Source organism: Orcinus orca, chromosome 9, assembly GCF_937001465.1.
Source record: "Orcinus orca chromosome 9, mOrcOrc1.1, whole genome shotgun sequence".
Lineage (NCBI taxonomy): Eukaryota > Metazoa > Chordata > Mammalia > Artiodactyla > Delphinidae > Orcinus > Orcinus orca.
The window spans coordinates 42,791,869-42,805,300 of record NC_064567.1 but is presented as its reverse complement, the minus strand read 5'-3'; the positions used below and the strand labels follow the sequence as shown (position 1 = coordinate 42,805,300).

Genomic DNA, 13,432 nt, shown 5'->3' with positions numbered 1-13,432 from the left:
AATAACTAAGATCTACAAACAGAAACTGGTTTTCTCCCATTCTTCATTTTCTCACTCTAGTTCCTAAATTTGGATTTAAATATTAATATGTCCTATGTCGTTCTTTTTGTTGTTTAAAAAATACACTGTGGTTTTTATCTTTTTAGAAAGGTGGTATGTGTTCATTGTAGAAAATATGGAGGAAAATAACAAGAGCCACCACTCTGAGCTGACTGTTATGAATATTTGGGCATATCTATTGTCGGTTATTTTTGTTTTCTGTGTGTGACCACACAAGACTGAAACAGTTTTGCTCTTTTTCAGTTAATCCTTCCTGAACCTTTCCTCGCATTTTAAAATATATTTCCTAAACAGCATTGTAATAGCCATAGAATATTTCATCATAGTGGTCACCTAAATGTATCTAACCAGGCCCCTATTGTAGGCAATTTAGGTTATTTCTTTCTCTTTTCTTTTTTTTTTTTTCATTTTAACAACATTGTGATGAAACCCCTGTATATAAAGTGTTTGTCCACATGCGTTACTATTTCCTTAGATGTGGAATTTCCCTATCAAAGGATAAGAACGTTTCTTAGGGCTTACTTATAAGTATTGCCAAATTGCTCTCTAGAAAGATCTTCTAGTGGTGTTATGAATATGAGTGTTGAGATTAGAAAGACCTAAGTTCAGTCCTGGTTTTGCGGTTCCGGGTCTGTCATCAGCCATGTGACCCTGGGCAACTTGTTAACATGTCCAAGCTTCAGTTTCCCTTTCTGTTAAGTGGGCTAGTAATACGACCTGCCTCATATCCATTTCTCTGTGGAGTAAATGTGGTAATTCATGTAAAAGCTGAGTAGAGCAAAATGTTCAACATAAGAGCTGACAGTTTTACACTTTTCCAGCAGAGTATGCACTGTCTATTTCTCCATTCTCTCACAAACCCTGGGCACAATTTTGCATAAAAATCAACTTGACAAGTGAAAAAAGACATAGTTTTAACTTCCATGACAAAACACATCTTTCAAGCCTTTAGAAATACATGACATATTTCAAGTCAAGGGCTAATTTTGACAAACGTCTTTCCCTCAAATTTTGTTCCTCATGAGTGGCAATAGAATAAGTAATAGAAGCAGCCCAAATCTTCCTTAGTTTTAAAGGGTAGCTATATAACTGATTGTGTCTGAGGGCCCAGAGCAGTCTGTCTGTGGGGTAGAGTACGTGTACGTAGCAATTATTAAGTATGTGCTTAGAACATTTTCTCTCAACAGTCTCAGTGAATTGGATTTAGCTGTCCATAATTTATTTTAAATTGTATAAATAGCTTCATAAGACAACTGGAATAAATAAAGAGAAAAGAAGGAGAACATTGGCCAGCAATCCCTTCACACAAACAAGTTAAATTCTGTTTGTTGACTGTCCACACAATTTTACAGAATTGCATTAGATGTTCTTTCAAAGCAGAGGATGCATTTCCTCCTATTGAGATCTTTTCCATACAAGTACCATCATTTTACCAGGCCCACGAGGTGCCATCCCAATTTTGTCACGTCAGTGGGAGCTGAGTACAAGGGCAAGAGACCCATATCCCTGGGCCAGGAAAGAGGGTGCTTGACAGATGTGAAGCAGAAGCGGGCTTGGAGGGTAGGACCAGGGCAGCTGAAAATGTTGCTGTGAAGTCTGAGCATGAATGTGACCAGTGTGGGTTAGTCTGAAATAAAAGTCGAAACAACAAAGGAAACGATGTTGAGGAGGGTTCATACGCAGACATTCAGAGGCTGTTTTAAGGACAGCCTTTATTTGGCTCTTCTTGGAAGCCCGGAGGCTCCACATGAATTTAAAGACACAACATGTGTGTCTAATATTGGAAAGGCTTTGCTGGTGAACACAATTTCATAGGTTTTCTGTAATACAAGTGGAGAAGGTATTAAGAAATACAGCCTTGATTATTACAGAGAGAAGAGAGAGTAGTTTTTCTGTCCTGATTATTGTGTCTTAAGTACCAGGTATAAAATGATCTCTCATTGGATGAAATGGAAGCCCTCTTGAGGCTTCAGGTCCATTTCTCTTTTATTCCAGTTTAGTTCCCAATTTCCAAGGCTGTGCCCTTGAGTGTTGAAATGTAGTAACTCTGAGGGTACACAGTGAGTCTGCTGATTCTTTAATATGGTTTCTGCCACTTAATTCTTGTTCAGAGCAGGCAGTACACCAGCTCCACCCAGAGCTAGCAGGTTACTCTCTATAATCAGGTATGTACACATGTCTCACACCCAGAGGAAATGCTCACATAGTAGCATTGGATGACCATGTCCTGATCACTTTTCAAGATCATTGGTGCTACTTGTAATCTTGAATATTATTTTTTTCTGCTTCCAGCCTTAAATTAGATTCTGTAAGCAAGAGGTTTTGCTGAACAGGGTATGAAAAAAATAAGCATAGTCTAATTTTATCAATCTTGAGCATCTTGCATAAAATGTTAAGTCTAAATTGTTAGACAGTAAACTTGCTGGAAGATGAAGACGAGGATGCTGGTATGCTATGACAAAAAGAGCACTAGTCTCGGGAGGCGTAATTTAATTCACTCTTTTTGCCACTTATTAATGTGACTTTGGGCCTGTCTGTTCATTTGTAAAATGAAGTTTTCATTTATAAAACAGGGACTATGCTACATCCTATTTAGCACTCAGTGACAGACTGCATGTGAAAGTCCTTTGTAAACTGTAATATCATATTCCAGTGTGAGGTTGTTACTATGCCTCCGAGGTCAGCATGTTTGAAAATTTATTAGTCTGTATTTAAAACACATTTCAGTTCTCTTTACGTCCTGGCCCATCATTTCCACATTTAAACTTAAGCAACAAAGACCTTGGCTCAGTCGCCTTTACCTTTCAGTCTAATTAGGGGCCTGAGAGTTTTGCTTTGTTTGGAATGTCACCCCATGTTCTAAAGAACGAGGTTCAGTGTGTTCCTCAAAAGACTAAGATTCTAAGATATTGCAAAATTGAATCCTAATTGTTTGTCCTCAGAAAGCCGTGAGATTTTATGCTTTCATCAAGTTGGTCACTATTTGGGTTATATTGTAATAGAACCTGTTATTCATGTATCAGAGCTATTCACAAAATGGCAGCACCTTGAATAGGGACTATATTCTAAGAGCTGCCTTCCCAACGTGGTAACCGATAGGCATATGTGATTGTTTGCTACTAAATTAATTAAAATTAAGCCAAATAAAAAATTTGGTTTTTCAGTCACACTGGATACATTCCAAGTGCTCAATAGCTAGATATGATTAGTGGCTATTACTTTGGACAGTGGAGACTATAGAATATTTCCATCATTACGGAAAGTTCTGTTGGCCGGTCCTGCTCTAAAAGAAAGGGAACCTGATGTCACATTATTCAGAGGTATCCAGTAAGGTTTCATGCAGAATTTTTATATCATTTTTAGGTTTCCAACCTAAAATAGCAACCTTTAATGTCCAATCAAGGGTTGACATCCACCCACCCACCCCTTTTCTCCAAGCTGCATTTAGGACATCTGATAATTTGATATTTTTGAATGTTCATTTCTTTTTATTGGGTCCCTTAGGTCCTGCGTGACAGATATGTGTGAATGTCCAGCCCATAAGAACTGTTACTGCGAGTCATTCCTGGCATATACCCGCGCCTGCCAGAGAGAGGGCATCAGCGTCCACTGGGAGCCTCAGCAGAACTGTGCAGGTGAGAAGTTCCCGGCCGATCCAAACATCAGAAACTCACTCCAGTGCCCAGGATAGCAATAGAAGAGACTTGATGATGTGAATGGTCACACACTCCCTTGGCCAGAGAGAAATCTTATCAGTGGCCCAGCTGGATTTCAACTTGATAAAACACAGGGGCTTCCCACTGGGCAGGATAGAAAGCACTTAAGAGAAATGCTTTGTGACAAGCACATTTGAACAATTTAAGGATTTCCACTGCTGCAAAATCCTCCTAACCTCAAGCTACCAGCTGGATGTGCTTAGCACGTGGACAGTCACAGCTGTGGTTTAGGTTATGTGTGGAGCAAAGGAGATTCGGGACAATTACAGTCATTTAAGGTCTTCAGGATAAGTGTGATTTTTTTTTTTTGAAAGAGAGAAATGGTTATACAAACACTAGTAGAACATTCTTTTCCTTCTGAGAGACAGATTGCTGTAATAGTCATTCTAGCTCTTTGAACTGAGGCAAGTGAATTAGCTTATTTGATATCTGTAAAATGGACTTCTTTGTTCATCCCAGAAATGTTTCTTACAAAGTGGCTAAGTACTAGGCATTGAACAAAGCACTGTGGGCACTTTGGTGACTGTAAGAGATGAGGTGAGGTCCCTGTCATTGAGGTGCTGGCAGCCCAGTGGGAGAGCCAGACAAAAATAGTAAGTCGAGCACGGTAGAGACTTGCTAAGTGTGGTAAGGGTGATGAGGGGGCAAATAGGGCAGAGCAAGAGAAAACAAATGGGGAGGGAGTCGGTGGCTACTTAGATGCGGAAGAGGGAGCACGTCTCTGTGGGGATGATGTTCCAGCCGAGCACTGAAGGATCCAAGGGACTCAGGGCAAGAGATCCATGCACAGGAAACATATTTGAATAAGACAGCCGCTCTCAAACTGGAAGGGAGTCAGTGCGGAGGGCTGGGGAAAGAGGGGCACAAGATGAGCGTGGAGTTGAAGCCAGAGCCGGATTGCAGGACTCTGCAAGTCTTGGGAAGGAGTCTAGCTTTTATTCCAAGAAGGATGGAAGCCACTGACGGGCTTTAAGCAACACTCCTTCTGCTTTTGAAAGATCGCCCTGTGTAGAGAATACATTGAATAGGGCAAGATTGAAGGCAAGAGGCCATTGCAGTCTTTGGGGTGACAAAATGATGGTGGCTTGGATTAAGATGAAGGCAGTGTGTGGAGGAAGAAGAGAGATTTTAGAAATAGTTTGGAAATGTACAATAATCTCTACTCTGCAGAGTTATAAGCATTAGTGATACGTACGTGAAACATCTTAGAAGAGTGCTCAACTCATAGAAGATAGTCAGTAGTAACTGCTGCTCTTATTTAGACCTGAAGATGAGATGACTAAATGTTTGTCTTTTACTGCAAGGGTTGGCAAATGTTTTTCTGCAAAGGACCAGATTTGCCTGGTAGGGAGAGACTGGGGTTTGCAACATTCTACAGGAATCCTAGAAACCTTAGCTGTGCTATTAGAAAAGAAGGCAGTTCATGGCGCTGCTAACTCTAGAGGGTCTTCACTGGTGGAGGGCAGGAGCTGTCATCCGGTTGGAAGAGGGCTCAAGAATTGCCTTTGTCTATATTTTCAGTGCATGGACATCGTGTTCACTTAGACAGTGGGTCTTAATCTGGCTGGACATTGGAGCCACTCTGGGAGCTTAAAAGATAAACCAGAAAACTATGCCTGGGCCCCTTGCTGAGATATCCTGCTTTAATTGGCCTTGTGTATCATTTGAAACCTCTCAGGAGATTCTGACCTGCAACCAGAGCTGAAACCGCCCAGTTAATTTGTATGCTTATTTGGGTGGCTCTGGGGGAGTAGGACGACGAGCGTTTGGGGGGTTACTAAAGCTTCCTCAAGCCACCCCTTGACACAGTCACTAATCCATGTCCTTAAAAAGCTCTCAGACCCTTTTATCTACTTGTGAACTTCCCTTTTGGTTTTGCTCTCTCCTCTGCAAGCCCAAGTCCAATCTTTATGTCTGAGTTCACTTTCCACGGCAAGAGTGCCTCTCTATCAATGCTGTCTTCCCAGAGGAGGATTGAGTTGATAAAAATAACTCATATTAAGGTATGGCTGAGGCTCCTGAAAGGTGAGACTAACTGGCTTACCTCCCTCCTAGTGCCTCAGTGTGGGGTAGTATAGGAAGGGCAGGGTTTTGAGAGACTGGGTCCTTGCACCACACCTTGAATATGCCCATCTCCTTTTCTCTGCTTTGAAATGAATAAAATATATGAACTCAAGCCCCAGCCATTCATCCTGGTGTAATGTGGGGCTCAGCAGAACTTTATTAATTTTATTAGGTATGGTGCTGTGATGAGGATCATATCAGATACAGAACATGTGAACCCTCTCTTCCTGATGCCAGGCTGTATTTAACACCGGTTCAGTGCACCCAATGCATTTGAGGACTACATTTTCCCCCCTCCAGGATCCTGAGTTCAGGGACTGAATCTCAGCAGCTAAAATTACTTTTCTAATGGAAAAGGAACACGGCTTCTGAAAGGTTCCATTTACCACTTAAAATTAGCAGAACCATCTGAGTGAAGTATACCTCTGTCAATGTTTGATTGCAGGGGAACCTTTTACACACACACACACTCTCACACTGAACTTCCACAAATTGATAGTTGGTATTTACGGAGATATGCAGCATCTCTCAGTAGATTCATTTCTGAGTCATCTGGAATATTGAAGACTATAAGAATACTCTTTACTAATTTTTAGGTCCCACATCTTTTGACTTATGACAGCACTTAAGGCCACTTAATACTGAGAAGAGAAATTTTCCAGGGTAAAAGGCTTGGAAGTTGAACAAATAAGAAGCCAGCCAGGCAAGAAACTCTGAATGAACAAGTGACATCTCCCAGGGTAGGTTGGATTTTAGCACTAGCATGACGTATGAAGTGTATGCCCACTAGCTGCGGCAAGGAGGACTAATGAAACTCTAGTTTAGTGCAGGAATTACTAAATACAATACAATGTGCAGAGGGCTATTGTGAAGGTCTCTAAAAGTTTCATTAACGACCATTTATATTAATGTGTACTATTTTCTAAGCACCTCCTTTGCCCCAAGGACTATACTAGAACTTTGTGTTACATTTTATCTTATTTAATCCCCGCTCTCATCTATATGTTAACATTCTGTTACCCACATTTTACTGTAAAGGACATTAAGGCTTAGAATATTTCAGTAATTTGCTAAAAATCACAGAGGTGGAAACTAAGAAAGCTAGGAATCAAACCTAGGTCAATTTGCATTATAGCCACTGTTCTTAATTATTATGAGAACACAAATAAGCAAGTGCACTGTAGAAAAATATATATACCTATGAATATATATTTATTTATGTAAGCATCCACTAATTTATGGAAATATTTGTTCTGTAGATCTTTCCAATTTCTATTCACTTGTTCCTTATCATTGATACTTGTTACTTGGTACCTTCTGACTCTGAAACTTTGCTATGACCTTGCTCCTGCATCTTACTTTGCCATCCTTAGTAGATTTTTTGCCAACCTCCCTGTAGGTGCCACTACTAATTGTCACTGCACTTTGAGGAATACATTTTCTAAGTGGGCAAGGGGCTGGGATATTCAGAGTGGTGTGTGTGTTCCCCCAGCACATGAGATAGTCTGCTGGGTTCTGTGAGCAGTTTCCTCCTTGTTTTATTCTACAAACTCCAGGTGATTCCGGCCCCTGCCCTGCAGCAACTCTGCTCTGCTTATACACACTCACCTTTCCCTTGGCTGACTGGGAAAGGATCCTGTAAAGGATTAGGAGGTAAGGTCAGCACTGTGACCTTCAGCACAGTAGGGGCATATGGGGACAGTGAGTTCCAGAGGGCACAGATCTACACTTATTGAGCGAATTATTAAAGTCAACACGTGGCGCCTTTATGGGGTCCCACAGAAAGTAACGTGTAATGATCCTTGCACGCATTACAGAGTAGCTGCTTATGTGCCCCCTTGAGAATAAATACCTGCTAACTCTAACCACTTTGGTAGTTTCCTGGTTTTTAAAAAATGTATTTGATCAAATGAAGCCTTTTCAAATGCCCCTATGCAAATCATTTATGTTGTAAAAAGGTATTGTTTGCCTTTTATAAGTTTGAAAAAAATGGATTCACAGAGGGTAATAAAACAAGGTCCAAGTCAGGATTAACTTTCTAGGATCTTCTAAAAGTTGTGCCAGTTTGAAGGCAAATTTAATCATGTCATCCCCCCCATTTAAAACCCTTGCAAGATTCCTCTTCTTCAAGGCTTACAGCCCCTGCCCACTTCTCTGCCTCTGTCTCCTCCCACTCTCCCACTCAAATCCCTTGCTCCCTTCCTCCAACAAAGCAAGGATCCTCCCATTTCTGATTGGGTCATGGCTGCTTGTTGTTACTGACACCCCCTTACCCCCTACCCCCCACCCCCACCTTGGCTCTCAGTGCTGTCTCTGCCTGGGAAACTCTTCCTGCCATTGTCTGACAGTGTCTACTCACCTTTTAAGATCTAAGTGGGATCTATTCTCTGAAGTCTTCCTGGATCCCTACCCAACCCTCCACATTGAGTTGATGTCTCTCTTATTCCTCCACTGTTCTTTGTTCTCACTGTCTAACGTGTACATCTTGCACTTAGTTAACAATCTGTTTATGTGTCCTCTTCACCTATTTGGTTGTAAGTCCAGGCTCCTGAGACTGAAGGTCAGAGATGATATCTGATTCACATTGGATTCCCTGGCCTAAGAGAATGCCTGCCACATAGTAGATACTCAGTAGGTGTTTGTTGATTTAATTTGAATTGAAAGGAGATGATGAAAAAGATCCTTTTTTTTTTTCTAGTAGTTCTTCATTTTCAACCTTTTAATTTCTACCTGTAGATGGTGAGGGAAATCTCAGTGTTCAGTAGTCAAAGGTAAGATGTCACAGAGGAGCAGCAGAAAATTAAGTGGTGGAATTAGAAGAAAGAATTGAGAGGTCAGAGAGAGGAAAAGACATGGGAGAATGCATGTCTATAGGAGAGGAGGGAGAAGTAAGAACATGGGTGGGAGAGAGGAAATTCTGCCGAGTTGTCATACTAGAAGGGATCTTTGCAAGATCTGAAAGGGAGCAAAGTATCTGGAGGGTAAAGTGAGTTGAAAGAGGCATTCTGGAAGCAGCAGAGTGGAAAATGAACTTAAGGCCAGCCAAATGTAATCCAGCTTGGGAACAGGGATGATGGATTGAACATCATTAAGATGAACACATCATCCAACAGGCACAGACATTTATTAAGCTGCTCCTCTGTGCCTGGCCCTGTGCCAGAACTTTGCATCATAGAAGACAAGGACTCTGCCCTCAGGAGTCCCAGACTCAGTGGTTCACTCTGTTCAACTAGGGGTGCTTGTTGTAGTGACCCCTGGAACCTTTAAAATCTACAGCTACCCAAGGCTCCACTGTAGACACAGAGCAAAAATCTTTAGGGAAGGGACTGAGGAATATGTACCTTTTAAAAGATCCTCAGGAGACTCTTGTGAGCATCTCTGATTAAGAACTACAGCTGCACAGTAATTGGGGGATTAAAACAAGTAAACATAACTATAATGTGAAAAGTGCTGTTGGATGAAGAGGGAAGGGTATCCTGGGGGAGATCCAGGTGGCTACTTGAAGGAGGTGACGTTTGAATTAAGACTCGGAAAATGATTGGTTTGGGAAGAGAATCCAAACAGATGATAATCAATTTCAGAGCTTTTTGACTGGAAATTAGAGCTAATACTGTAGTAACTGATGAAGAGAGAAAGAGAGGGAAGGGAAGAGAGAGGAAGAGAAGGAAGGGGAAGAGAAGAGAAGAGAATGTCAGGGGAAGAGTCTTGGAGGCAATTTGAACATTTAGTGCCAGGGAGCAGGTAAATAAGCCCGAGAGAGAAGGTGTTTGCAAGAAGTTAGCAGAAGAACCTAGAAATTTCAATGTCATAAGATAAAATGGACAAAAAGACTAAATGTTTTGTGGTGAGATCATGTGAGAATGGGGACTGCCTCTATGTCCGTGGATATGGTCATTGTGGAAAACGTCGGCGGGAACTGCTTCAGTAAAATGGTGGTTGAGGAAGGTAGGTCACCAATGGTAATTCATGGTACAGGAACTGGATAAAATGACTGTGAACTTTTCTATGAAGTCTGGAGGTAAGAAGTCTGATAGGTGAGGGAATACTTGGCTAAAGATTAGTGTTGACCTGAAAATGTTTCCAATATTTAGAGGATGGAGCCAATAGAGACAGAGGAGATTAATGTGCATGGAAAAGGACAAATAATAGAGCAAGTTCCTGGAAGAGAGGGGTCAGAAAGCAGACATGGCAAATGAAGGCTGGGTGCCGATGAGGAGAGGCAGTAGGGAGGTGGGTTAAGGTGCTCCTGCAGATGTCCTAAGTCATCAATAAGAGAGGATGAGTGCGCTGAGACTGGGAAGAGCTCCAGTAGAGTTTTAGGTGGAGGAAGGTGGGAAACAGCAGGAGCTTTTCAATGTGCACCTACTTCCACTTTGGAAATACTCGTTGCCCTCTTCTTTGCTGAAAAGGCGTGAGTCTCTACAGCGACCGAAGCATGAATGTATGGGCTGTTTACAGGACCAGTTCTCAAACGTGGCTGCCCATTAAAATTAACTGTGCTGGGGAGTATTTTTAAAATTATTTTTAAAATACTGATAACCTGGTTCTACCTTCAGAGGTTCTAATTTAATTGGTCTGGGGTGGGAGTCCAGGCGTTGGGAAGTTCTCTGTCGACCCTGATTTCCAGCTTTGAACACCACTGATGCATAAAAATAGAACAACACATGGATACAGTTATTTGCTGTGAATGTGATATTCAGCTAGGGTGTTTCCAGATTGTTAGGCATGTCTATGTATAGCATATTCTATTAATCACTGAAAAGAGAAAAAGAGAACTTGGAAGGGATCCGTGAAAAGTCAAAAGATTATCAGAAATGCATAAGTTAAGAGATTTAAAGAAGAATTAAGTTGATCCACTCACTCACTCATCCATCTATCAATGCATCATTGATAGCAGCATACACAGCAGCTCTCTGAGTCCCTTCTACATGTTAAACACCACACTACTGCTGAAAATAAACAAAACGGCCCTTCCCTCAAGTAGCCTAGATTTAGTTGGAGAAAGAGAGGACAAGGAAATGGATGATTATAATTTCATGTTGCAAATGCAGGGATAGAGGTGGGCGCCAGGTGCTCTGAGTATACAGTCAAGGGACATCCTATCCAGACAAGAGAGGAAGGAGAAAAGGCTGGGAACTGAGTCTAAAAGAGGGGAAGATAGGGTGAATGGTGGTGACATTCACCGAGCTTGACAGTGGCTCCAGGAGGTTCCTAGTGGCCTAAGGAATAGAATGAAATTATGAGAAGCCAAAACAGCATACTAGAGTTACATGGTGGAGGTAACGTTAGGGAAAGTAGCCTTAAAGAACAGTAGTAAATTTTTACTTATCCACTGTGTCAGTTAGGATCCAGGCGGAAAACAAGTGGCACATGCGGTTTACTTAATTGAAGTAAGTTTCATAGACGGACTACTTTAAAATGGATAAGCAGCATGTTGGGAAATAAGGAAAAGTCCAGTGCCCTGGAAACGAACTGTTTTTACTCACAATAAGCTGACACCACATGTGTGGGTTGGTTTTTTTTTTCCTCACACCAACCAGTTCTCCAACACTCTGGACACCAACTGGGTGTCCTAAAATTCCATTCAATTTTGAGACTAACTGCCCAGAGTTAGCATCGGCCTCCACAGGTTTAAGGGCTCAGTCCCACAAGACGCCTCACTTCAGATGCCAGCTGCAAGTATTGAGTCCCTAGGTTACCCTCACTTCTGCTCCACTTGGCTACAAAGTCGGGGGAGAGAGGTGTTCTCACAACCCCCTCCCCTCTCAGGCTTAATAATTTACGAGAATTGCTCACAGAGCTCTGGAAAACACTTATTTGCTCTTACTGGCTTATTATAAAGGATACAAATGAACAGCCAGATGAAGAGGTACAGAGAGTAAGGTCTAGAAGGGTCCCAGTGGAGTGAGGACACCATAATCCCAGCACCTAAATGTGTCTGCCAGTTTCAAAGTTTTGTATGGAAATTTCCTTATGTAGGCATGATTGATTAAATCACTGGCTGAACGTGATTAATTCAATATCCAATCCCTCTTCCCATCCCTGGGAAATGGGGCCGAAAGTTCCAACCCTCTAATCGTGCCTAGGTCTCTTTGGTAACCAACCCCCATCCTGAAGCTATCTAGGGACCCTAGGCACCAGTCCTTACCAGCATACGAAAGACACTCATCACTCTGGAGATTTCCAAGTGTTCTAGGAGCTGTGTGTCAGCAACTGTAGACAGAGGCAAGTGCGGCTGGAAGCTGGATTGTTACTGTTGTTCTTCAAGAGGAGTCTTCTAAATCAGCGGTCCCCAGCCTTTTGGGCTCCAGGGACTGGTTTCCTGGAATACAATATTTCCATGGACTGGGGCAGGGAGGGGGTATGGTTTGGGGATGATTCAAGCACATTACGTTTATTGTGCACTTTATTTCTATTATTATTACATTGTAATATATAATGAAATAATTATACAACTCACCATAATGCAGAATCGGTGGGCGCCCCGAGCTTGTTTTCACTTGCCACTCTCTGATAGGGTTTTGATATGAGTCTGCAAGCAATTGATTCATTATGGCCTCCGTGTAGTCAAACCTCTCTGCTAATGCTAATCTGTGTTTGCAGCCACTCCCCAACGCTAGCATCACCACCTCAGCTCCACCTCAGATCATCAGACATTAGATTCTCATAAGGAGCTCACAACCTAATCCCTCACCTGCACAGTTCACAGTAGGGTCGTGCTCCTTTGAGAATCTAATTTCACCACTGATCTGACAGGAGGCGGAGCTCAGGCAGTAATTCGAGTGCTGGGGAGTGGCTGTAAATACAGATGAAGCTTCGCTCACTTGCCCGCTGCTCACCTCCTGCTGTGCGGCCTGGTTCCCTGTTCTAAATCCCTAGTGTATCAACATTCCTACTCCTGAGAATGAGGGGTTGCACCTTTGGTTGTCATTGGAGCTAACTCAGATGGAAAAGTCCACGTGTCATAAAACTTCCAGAATGTTGGCAGTATTTTTTTCTGACAACTGCATTCATGAATTTCAGGAAGTCTCAGAATATTGTCAAAATCATTTCAGCTCCAAGTTAACAAAGATAGTAACTTGCTATGATTTGGCTACATCATCATTTTTACGTTCCCTGACCAGCCAGCCAGCCACTTCCCTCTCCCCAGTCACACATCTAATTTTTCTCCATTGGTCCCTACCCGACTCTTGCTCAATTTGTCTCAAATTGATTAATTCAGCACATGATCACTAGATTAAAATATGTCACTCATTTCCAATACCCTTGGCAGGTTTTTTTCCCTGTATGTGTAATTCTGTATATTTGAATATCGAGGTGGTTGCAGAAATTATTTTTATTCATCACAGCTCAATAGCTGGAAGAACTATTTGGAGTTAACTTTTCATACTATTTGCAATACCTAAATAACCTATAGATTTCCTTGAGGCTTGACTAATGTATAGTTTGTCCTATCTGGGAATAAAGCTTTTTCATTTTATTTTATTTTGAAGTTTGCTGGCCCAGCAGGTGGATCTTTGATGTTGTTTTTCTAGGTGCAGGTGGTTCCTAGAGTGTTTGGGCAGTGTTGGGTGTTTGTTATTCTTTTGTTA

General features: G+C 41.9%; 1 protein-coding gene and 1 long non-coding RNA gene across 4 annotated transcripts in view; one reads left to right on the top strand and one right to left on the bottom strand.

Annotated features, from left to right (window-relative positions):
* The window catches only part of BMPER (BMP binding endothelial regulator), a 262,469-nt gene that overhangs the window by 247,517 nt on the left and 1,520 nt on the right, over nucleotides 1-13,432 (top strand). For all 3 annotated transcript variants that reach the window (XM_049714462.1, XM_004269912.3, XM_033428300.2), the window contains one exon: nucleotides 3,565-3,695. In XM_049714462.1, the coding sequence (XP_049570419.1) occupies nucleotides 3,565-3,695 (131 nt within the window). The remainder of the gene's footprint in view (nucleotides 1-3,564; nucleotides 3,696-13,432) is intronic.
* LOC117201349 (uncharacterized) lies at nucleotides 9,611-12,497 on the bottom strand. The gene is made up of 3 exons (XR_007479053.1): nucleotides 12,301-12,497; nucleotides 11,989-12,185; nucleotides 9,611-10,479 (listed from the first exon to the last, which is right to left on the bottom strand). It is a non-coding gene; the product is annotated as an uncharacterized LOC117201349 (long non-coding RNA).